The sequence below is a fragment of the Borostomias antarcticus genome (genome assembly GCF_949987555.1).
Source record: "Borostomias antarcticus genome assembly, chromosome: 8".
Lineage (NCBI taxonomy): Eukaryota > Metazoa > Chordata > Actinopteri > Stomiiformes > Stomiidae > Borostomias > Borostomias antarcticus.
Genome location: NC_140241.1, coordinates 3,739,263 through 3,749,262, shown reverse-complemented (window position 1 = coordinate 3,749,262; position 10,000 = coordinate 3,739,263). Strand labels below are relative to the sequence as shown.

Below are 10,000 nucleotides of genomic sequence, written 5' to 3'. Positions count from 1 at the left end.
AAACGAAGTTTTAAATCCTTAACGTTTTCTTCCTCCGGCACACATGAGCGCTCCTGGCTGGACCTGACATGAGGACTGTCGCCTGGCTGTCCCTGCGGCTTTGTCATTGTAATTTTCATGTGTCCGGTCGATCGTCGGATGCCCAAGGACACACGATGTCGCTTTGCATTTTGACAAAGTGAATGATATGGGCTGGGACACAACGAGCCGAAGAACGCAATAGAGGTCTGGATGGGGGCAATTATGCAGGACTCCCATCGCATCTAGAAGTGGTTTCATTCGCACTCCAAACAATTCGGGAATTATCTCATTTGTTCAACAACTTCATAGTTGTAAATTCACCTTCTATTGCCTGGACCAACATTTAGGATGTGGTTATCTTGCTGCTCGAGCGTCTTGAAACTTTCCTCCAAGTTCACCTGCAGTCTCTTCTGTGCGTTCCTGCTGTTCCTAACGCCCCAGTCATCATCGCCTCTGATCACAGGTAACACAAATAGACTATCTTACTTCATTTTTTATTTTGTACATTTCAAGTCCAGTTGAAGCTACGTCCTGAAACACAAAGCCATGCAACTCACTCGTCCCGTTACTCGCGCGTGCCAAGCGAGAGCGGGTTCTCCAGGTTTGTGCCTGATTGTCGCCTATAGAACATTTTAACAGGTCTAGTTCTCTCCCTGCCCGTGGGCGATGTGTGAAACTAACCTCATTCACATGCAACAATCAGGACAACCGTAACCTTCTGTTCCTCCTGTCACCGGCGCTTTTGAACCCAGTGAGATCCAGACGCATACATCACCAGCAGGCCATCAATGACCTTTCTGTCATTTATAAATGTCAGTAAAGTCGTACAGTCGGTGTCGGCGTACGAGGCTGCCTCTGCGTTATCGTTGAGTAAACATGAGAATATCTTTCACGGGAGAAAGAAAACCTTATATCGGTATCAGTCGAGTAGGCTACCATTATAGTATAATCCCACTGGATCAGATTCCCATAGCGTGGAGCTACCTGGTATTCCAAATATGCGCTATATCATCTGTCTATTGTCTCCTCACCGGCCCGGGATAGTTCGCCTATGTCTTCCCCGAACAGAGAACCTTTTACCACTTTTGTAGGAGAGGAAAGTGGTCTGGCCCAAACGCGCCTTACCAATGCGCACCTGATTGTGGGTGAACAAACATTTAAATTCATCCATCACTCCTTTTTGAAAAGGAGGGAAAAGCACCAGAGAGAGAGGCGTGAGTGTTGGGTTTCCCCTCAATCACTTAAAGCGGTGTTGGTTTAATTACACGCGAAGGTTGTAAATGTGACAGTCGTCGCGCAGTCTGCGGGGGTTGTCTGCCCCCGGATTAAAGGGCTGCTTCTCCAAACTCCTGCTGCCAACTGACGTGAACAGGTCACGGCGGTGACCGTGCGTGCGCGTCGACGTGGATGTCGAATAAACACCGAAAACACGCTTCATTTTATCTCGTTCCGCCGTTTGCATACAGCCAGGGGCTCGTTTGGTTCTCGGAGTAAACCGCGGCTCCCTCTGTGACTAAGCGACGCCGTCTTTAGGCCTACATGCCCTAAATTTAGACCACACCTGACCACAGGGGTGTATATATAGCACCGGGCCTACACCGCGGTTTAGATGATATATATTACGCGCATCCCACCCCCGCGGCGTGGTAAAGCCTGCACACGCGTCGCCGTGGACACGGGTCGAATACAAGAAAAAGCGCATCAGTGAAATAGCGAGTCTGTCGCTTCTATCACTTTGGATATCTGTCCCTTTTCTCTCTCCCTGATTGTCAGTCAACCTCACAGATTCGTCGCCTCTCACTTGCTCCCTTGACAGGTACAGAAGCCAGCTGTGAGAACGAGGGAGAGGTGTTGCACATTCCCAACATCACGGACAACCCCTGCATCACCTGCGTCTGTCTGGTGAGAATACACCCAAATACATATGGAATCATAAACTCTCTATCGTTAAGTAGGCCTAGCTGTGTCTTCTTAGAGTAACATGGTTAGTTGTGCGTAATTTGTTTGTAAGAGCAACTTTGAATTAATGAACTTGCCTTTGATGATTGCTTTTTGGATCTTTGAAATGCATCTATAGTCTTTTGTTCAACTTTTTAACTCAAAGGTTGCAAGCTGGCTTTTACGTGGAATTGTAGTAACATGTAGACTAGTACCTATTGTTGGTGGAAGGCACCGTGCATGTAGTCAGGCTGTTTTAGCCGCGCCTGCCTGTTTAAACTAGGCGACGAATGTTAAAGGACGAGTCCTTCCCGGAACATGTGCTCTTTGACCTCTGTCTCTCCCCGCTGTGAAGGTCATTGTTTTAGGGGATGAGCATGGAAGTGAGAGGCTTTTCTGTGTCAGGGCCTTGGTGCTCCGGCATGTTTGCTCTATCAAGCCCTCTGGAAAAGTGTCATGTGGCTCGAGCGCGCGCTTAAACAACATTCGTGGTAGACTTTGTTGAGCATGTGCTGTCTCTTGCTCTCTCTCTCTTTCGCTCTCTCTTTCGCTCTCTCTCTCTCTCTCTCTCTCTCTCTTTCTCTCTCTCTCTTTCTCTCTCTCTCTCTGTCTCTCTATCTCTTGCTCTCTCTTGCTCTCTCTCAGTGATAGTCTCTCTCGATGACCTCTGTCTTGTGATATGTCTTCATGAGTGATGGATCTCTCTGCATATTTCTGGATATATACTTTCACCCTTTTGTACTTTAGTACTTTTTGCCCACCCTGTAGGATATATAGGATATATGTATACTGCATATTTCTGTGCCTTATTGCACCATCCCCTTTTTTGTTAATTTCTGTGTCACTGTGCATTTTGATATGTTACTGTATTGCATTGTATTATATTGTGTATTGCGTAGTTTTGCTGCAACTAAGTGAATTTCCCATTGGGGATAAATTAAGTTTCTATCTATCTATCTATCTATCTATCTATCTATCTATCTATCTATCTATCTATCTATCTATCTATCTATCTATGTCTCTCTCTCTCTCTCTCTCCCTCTCTCTCTCTCTCTCTCTCTCTCTAATAGCCTCTCGCAGTGACAGGTCTCTCAGTGATGGCCTCTCTCTAGAGGTCTCTCTCTCTCTCTCTCTCTCTCTCTCTCTCTCTCTCTCTCTCCAGCGGCCTCTTATCAGGCAGCCATCGCATGGAGCCCTGCTGAATGCTATCAGTCATCAGTGAGCCCCGGCTAGCCTTTCATCTCTGCTCCCCGCCGTCGTGTCCCGGGCCCCCCAGGACCTCCGGGGGGTGTGTGTGTGTGTGTGTGAGGGGGGGCGGGAGGGGGGCAGAGGCACCCGTGTCGCCACGCTGTCTTTGGGGGTGGGGATATGGGGCGTAGGGGGGGTGGGGTTGTTGGCCGCCGGAGCCGTCAGTCCCAGCCCACCAGTCGCGGCGCGCTACCTGCTAACGCCCCCCCCCCCCCCCCCCCCCTGGAGGCACACAGAGCCGTCATGCTCCAGACAAGGAGGAGGCAGCTCTGGCTTTCTCTCCTCCATCTCTCACCCCTCTTCAAGACTCATCCTCTCTGGCTTCTGTCTCTTCCCACCCCTCAGCCGACCCCCCTCTCTACCTCTCAGCTCAGTTCGGCTCATTGTGCTTTTATTGGCGTGAACGTGTCACGTTATCAGCGTGGCCGAAGCTCTCCCCCCCCCCCCCCTCAGTCCCCCCCTCAACCAGTAGCTGTGATTGACGAGCTCAGGGATCTGTAAATGTTTGGGCAACCAAAGGTCCTGTCCTGTTCCAACACAGAGGGATCCATACTGGACCGTGAACCTCTGGCTGCCATCACCAGCCCACCTTATCATCAGCAGACCTCTAGCTGAGAGCATGTCTGTCTGGACTGGGTCAGCAGAGTGAGGAACTTCAGCTCTGCTCAAACAAGCTACCGTTGAGTCACTTAATCCATTAAAGGGACAGTTTGTTTTGTTAAAGCTCATGTTATTTGGATTAAACTTACATTCTGTGTGGAAGCCTTTTTAAAATCACTGTCAGCGTTGCCGTTGCCCTACAACGGAATATGGAATCGCGGAAAAACGTCAAAGGGTAAACCAGTCGGGTGACGTCAGGTTTTTTCCGTGTAGGACTACACTGACCGTGATTTTAAAAAGGCCTACGCATGTACGTGTTTAATCCAAATAATATGAACTCAGACAAGTGTGACTGTGCCCCTTTAAGCGAACGTGATGCCAGACCCCTCGGCCCTAGACCACGAGCACAGAGCTGTGTCCAGCTAACCTGCCCTCACCAATGGATTGTAGCCTTCCTAATGACAGGCTAGGGAGGAGGGGGTCACAGGGGTCAAAGGGCTGCTGTCCAGCCCCTACAAGAATAGGGGAAGGTTTGCTAGATAACGGAGAGCCTGTATCTATCACTGACGATATCACAGATACACAGAAACACCGAAGCAGAACATTCACTCGTTATCTCTGTCTCTGACTCAGCTGCATGTCTGAGGAAACCCTGACATTTTCAACATGGCCGCCGCGTATCTGTCTTCATCCTGGTCCCGGGCCCGGCGCTGCTGCTCCGCACGGGGTCACAACCTGTTTGTTTTGGAGGGAGGTGAGAGGTCGCGGGGGCCAAGGAGTCCGGGCTTAAATATGTCTTTGACTTGAGTGCAGCTCTGAAGAGCTCTCCACTGATCTCTCGCTACTGATCTCTCCATCCCTGCCGCCCAGCGGCTCAGCAGCCTGTTACAGCATGCCCATTGGAGAGGAGGGAGAGAGGGAGGGAGGGAGAGAGAGAGAGGAGAGGGAGAGAGAGAGGGAGGGAGAGAAGGTGAGTGATAGAGACAGGGACTGAGAGTAGGAAAGAGACCTCCTAGATACTGATGATCTGCCTACATGTACAGTATGTGTCACAGGACACACACACACTCACACACACACACACACACACACACACACACACACACACACACACACCCCAGGGTCAACCCATATCCCAGTTACCACACCAGAGACGACCAGTAGTCCAATAACAGTCTCCAGACCACCCATTGGCCAATAGAACGCCTCCGAGCGTGTAGCGGTATGTTGAGTGTTTATGAGGCGTGCCGACCTGCTTTGACCTCTGACCCCGGCTGAGAGGGGTCGCACCTCATCACGCCACTTAGCACTAATGGAGGCAGAGTTGAGCGACTCAGAAAAAACACAGGTGTGAACATACAGGGAGAGAGAGAGGAGGAGAGGGAGAGAGAGAAGAAGAGAGAGAGAAAGGGGGAGAGAGAGGGAGGAGAGGGAGAGAGAGAAGAAGAAGAGAGAGAGAGAGGGGGAGAGAGAGGGAGGAGAGGGAGAGAGAAGAAGAAGAGAGAGAGAGGGGGAGAGAGAGGGAGGAGAGGGAGAGAGAGAGAAGAGAGAGGGGGAGAGAGAGGGAGGAGAGGGAGAGAGAGAAGAAGAGAGAGAGAGGGAGAGAGAGAGAAGAAGAGAGAGAGAGGGGGAGAGAGAGGGAGGTAGGGAGGTAGGCGGGGTCACAGGGCGAGGTAGGGAGCCTCAAGGACAAAAAACGTGACCTCTGCAACAGTACTGGAGAAGAGTCTTTCTCAAAGTTGTTTTTTTGAGAGAGAAGGAGAGAAATGATGAGGGGGATTTTTGGTTGTGTGCCCCACCCCCCCCACACCCACCCCCACCCCCTCAACTTTTCCATCAATTCCCTCCATCTGAAATGTTGCTTTCTCTCTGCGTGACCCTCAGGAAACATGTTGATATAAAGTGGCTGTGGTCAGACTGGTTCTCTGTCTCCGTCTGGGCGGACCTATCTGTGGTCAGACTCTGGTTCTCCCGGTTCCTCCTGGCAGGTCTGTCCGGCCGTGGTCAGACACTCCGCCGGTTCTCTGTCGGTCAGGGCAGACGCGTCTAGCTGTGAGCGGCGCTGGCAGCGCGGTTCTCTGTGTACGTCCTGGCAGGTGTGTCCAGCTGTGGTCAGACACTGTGCTCGTGTTTGCTATGTTTGGTCAGCAGTCTAGAGAGAGCTTTACTGCGCTATGTATGGACTCTGTGCCTCTCACACCATCTCTCGTTCTCCATCTCTCTCTCTCTTTCTCTCTGTCTCTCTCTCTCTCTCTGCTCCCCCCTTCTCCCTGTTGGCCCCTCCCCCTCCTCCTGGCTGGTGACATCATCCAGACCAGCGTGGTTGAGGGAAGCAGTGAGCAGCTCTCTGTAAATAAAATCCTCCCTGTTTTATTTTGGTGATCTGGGCCACAGCGGGGGTTTAATCTCCTGCCAGCCAGCCTGCAGCAGAGAGGTGGGCTGGGGTCACGGGGTGTGAGGGGTTAGGGTCAGGGGTGTGAGGGGTTAGGGTCACGGGGTGTGAGGGGTTAGGGTCAGGGGTGTGAGGGGTTAGGGTCAGGGGTGTGAGGGGTTAGGGGGTGTGAGGGGTCAGGGTCAGGGGGTGTGAGGGGTTAGGGTCAGGGGGTGTGAGGGGTTAGGGTCACGGGGTGTGAGGGGTGAGGGTCACGGGGTGTGAGGGGTGAGGGTCACGGGGTGTGAGGGGTTAGGGTCACGGGTGGGAGGGGTTAGGGTCAGGGGGTGTGAGGGGTTAGGGTCACGGGGTGTGAGGGGTGAGGGTCACGGGGTGTGAGGGGTGAGGGTCACGGGGTGTGAGGGGTTAGGGTCACGGGGTGTGAGGGGTTAGGGTCACGGGGTGTGAGGGGTTAGGGTCACGGGGTGTGAGGGGTTAGGGTCAAGGTTTGTGAGGGGTTAGGGTCACAGGTGTGAGGGGTTAGGGTCAGGGGGTGTGAGGGGTTAGGGTCAGGGTGGGTGAAGGGTTAGGGTCATGGTGGGTGAAGGGTCAGGGTGTGTGAAGGGTTAAGGTCATGGTGGGTGAAGGGTCAGGGTGTGTGAAGGGTTAAGGTCATGGTGGGTGAAGGGTCAGGGTGTGTGAAGGGTTAAGGTCAGGGTGTGTGAAGGGTCAGGGTGTGTGAAGGGTTAGGGTCAGGGTGTGTGAAGGGTTAGGGTCATGGTGGGTGAAGGGTTAGGGTCATAGTGGGTGAAGGGTTAGGGTCATAGTGGGTGAAGGGTTAGGGTCAGGGTGGATGAGGGGTTAGGGTCATGGTGGGTGAAGGGTTAGGATCAGGGTGTGTGAAGGGTTAGGGTCATGGTGGGTGAAGGGTTAGGGTCAGGGTGGGTGAAGGGTTAGGATCAGGGTGGATGAGGGGTTAGGGTCATGGTGGGTGAAGGGTTAGGATCAGGGTGTGTGAAGGGTTAGGGTCAGGGTGGATGAGGGGTTAGGATCAGGGTGTGTGAAGGGTTAGGGTCATGGTGGGTGAAGGGTTAGGGTCAGGGTGGGTGAAGGGTTAGGGTCAGGGTGGATGAGGGGTTAGGGTCATGGTGGGTGAAGGGTTAGGATCAGGGTGTGTGAAGGGTTAGGGTCAGGGTGGGTGAAGGGTTAGGGTCAGGGTGGGTGAAGGGTCAGGGTCAGGGTGGGTGAAGGGTTAGGGTCAGGGTGGGTGAAGGGTTAGGGTCATGGTGGGTGAAGGGTTAGGGTCAGGGTGGATGAGGGGTTAGGATCAGGGTGTGTGAAGGGTTAGGATCAGGGTGTGTGAAGGGTTAGGGTCATGGTGGGTGAAGGGTTAGGATCAGGGTGTGTGAAGGGTTAGGATCAGGGTGTGTGAAGGGTTAGGGTCATGGTGGGTGAAGGGTTAGGGTCAGGGTGGGTGAAGGGTTAGGGTCAGGGTGGGTGAAGGGTTAGGGTCATAGTGGGTGAAGGGTTAGGGTCAGGGTGGATGAGGGGTTAGGGTCAGGGTGGATGAAGGGTTAGGGTCATAGTGGGTGAAGGGTTAGGGTCAGGGTGGATGAGGGGTTAGGGTCATGGTGGGTGAAGGGTTAGGATCAGGGTGTGTGAAGGGTTAGGGTCAGGGTGGGTGAAGGGTTAGGGTCAGGGTGGGTGAAGGGTCAGGGTCAGGGTGGGTGAAGGGTTAGGGTCATGGTGGGTGAAGGGTTAGGGTCATGGTGGGTGAAGGGTTAGGGTCATGGTGGGTGAAGGGTTAGGGTCAGGGTGGGTGAAGGGTTAGGGTCATAGTGGGTGAAGGGTCAGGGTCATGATGGGTGAAGGGTTAGGGTCAGGGTGTGAAGGGTCAGGGTGGGTAAAGGGTTAGGGTCAGCTGTGTATTAAGGTACCCTGCATGGCAGGACATTAGTAGTGCTCTATCTTAGCAGTGTGCGTGTCCTCTTATGACCTGTGTGTGTTTGGGCAGAGTGTGAGTGAGAGACATGTTAAATGACTGGTGATGGCTGGGCTCATACAGCTGCTCTGTTCTCTAAGCCTTATGTTTCATAGTCGTCGTTCTCTTGGTAGCAAATTACATTGTTTCTGTTTACACACTAACACACTGGAACTAAAGACACAGCGACCACAACCTGAAACCCGTCTACCGACTCCCTAAACTAACTCTGCTGACATACGAGCACATTTCCTGCTTCACGCTTCAACATTTCAATAACAAACCACACTTTGATTTTCAAAACACTCGACACAGTTCTCTCCATTTTGCACAGTCGTCATGAATAAAACCTCTGTTCGCATGGAACAAGCTGCCATTCACATGGCTAAACGTATTATTTCCAAGGTTGTTGCGCAAAATTTGCAATCAGAACTTGAGCGATACTGTAAAAGGGCCACAGATAAGCTCCGGGTTCGAAGAGTCATGGAAGAGAGGCAGAGGAGAGGGAGAGGAGTGAGGAGGAGGAGGAAGAGGAGGAGGAGCGAGAAGGACAACCATCGTCTCTGATGAGATTCGGGCCGCTGCAGTCGGCCTTGTGGTCAACCACGGTTTGACCGTGAGGGAGGCTGGCCAGAGGGTCCAGCCCAACTTGAGACGCTTCTCAGCTGCGTCCGTCATTATTTGCACTTTCAGAAATCAGAATAGGTTCTCAAATCTGAACACCTTACCGTCGTACTGGGGCATACTGTATCAATACAGTAATGGAACAGGGTGTTCACTGCTGTCTGTGTGTGTGTGTGTGTGTGTGTGTGTGTGTGTGTGTGTGTGTGTGTGTGTGTGGCCGGCCGTGGATGGGTGTGTATGCATGTTCACACCATCATTCGAAAACAAATAACCATGACGTTCATACTTGGAACATGGTCCGAGGTACCCTGGACCTGATTAGCTTCTGGAGCGGATCTGAATCACGGGGCGGATCCATGAATGATTCCCCTCTCTCGTTATGAGCGTAGAAGAGTTATTGTGTGTAACGGATGTGTAAACAATACGAAGAAAAACAACTTAACTTAGTGAAATCAAAACTTTCTCTCCCTCACCATCCCTCTCTCCCTTTCCTCTCCCCCCGTATCCTCTCCTCCTCATCCCCCTCTCCTCTCCTCTCCTCTCCCTCCCTCCTCTCCTCCTCATCCCCCTCTCCTCTCCTCTCCCTCCCTCCTCTCCTCCTCATCCCCCTCTCTTCTCCCTCTCTCCTCTCCTCTCCTCTCCTCTCCTCTCCTCTCCTCTCCTCTCCTCTCCTCTCCTCTCCTCTCCTCTCCTCTCCTCTCCTCTCCTCTCCTCTCCTCTCCTCTCCTCTCCTCTCCTCTCCTCCTCATCCCCCTCTCCTCTCCTCTCCCTCCCTCCTCTCCTCCTCATCCCCCTCTCCTCTCCTCTCCCTCCCTCCTCTCCTCCTCATCCCCCTCTCTTCTCCCTCTCTCCTCTCCTCTCCTCTCCTCTCCTCTCCTCTCCTCTCCTCTCCTCTCCTCTCCTCTCCTCTCCTCTCCTCTCCTCTCCTCTCCTCTCCTCTCCTCCTCATCCCCCTCTCCTCTCCCTCCCTCCTCTCCCTCCCCGTAGGAGGGGAAAGCAGACTGTAAGCAGGAGAAGTGTCCGCTGGTGTCGGAGGAATGTGCCCTGGTGGTCAAGCAGACGGGGGCGTGCTGTGAGAGGTGTAAGGGTAAGAACTCATCCTCCCACAATCCACCATGACACCACGGACACAGAGGACAACGTCACGGACAATAAAGCTATTTGAATGTTGAATCTCACCAGGGGAAACGGCGGTTACCATAGAGATGTATGTGCTG

At 52.7% G+C, this 10,000-nt stretch overlaps 1 protein-coding gene across 1 annotated transcript in view; it reads left to right on the top strand.

Moving 5' to 3' along the window:
- Window positions 1-369: 369 nt before the first annotated feature.
- Window positions 370-10,000, top strand: part of bmper (BMP binding endothelial regulator) — a gene marked incomplete at both ends in the record, with an annotated part of 25,853 nt that continues 16,222 nt past the window's right edge. The window contains 3 exons of the mRNA XM_084442103.1: window positions 370-484; window positions 1,838-1,923; window positions 9,771-9,870. Coding sequence (XP_084298229.1) covers window positions 370-484; window positions 1,838-1,923; window positions 9,771-9,870 — 301 coding nt within the window. The remainder of the gene's footprint in view (window positions 485-1,837; window positions 1,924-9,770; window positions 9,871-10,000) is intronic.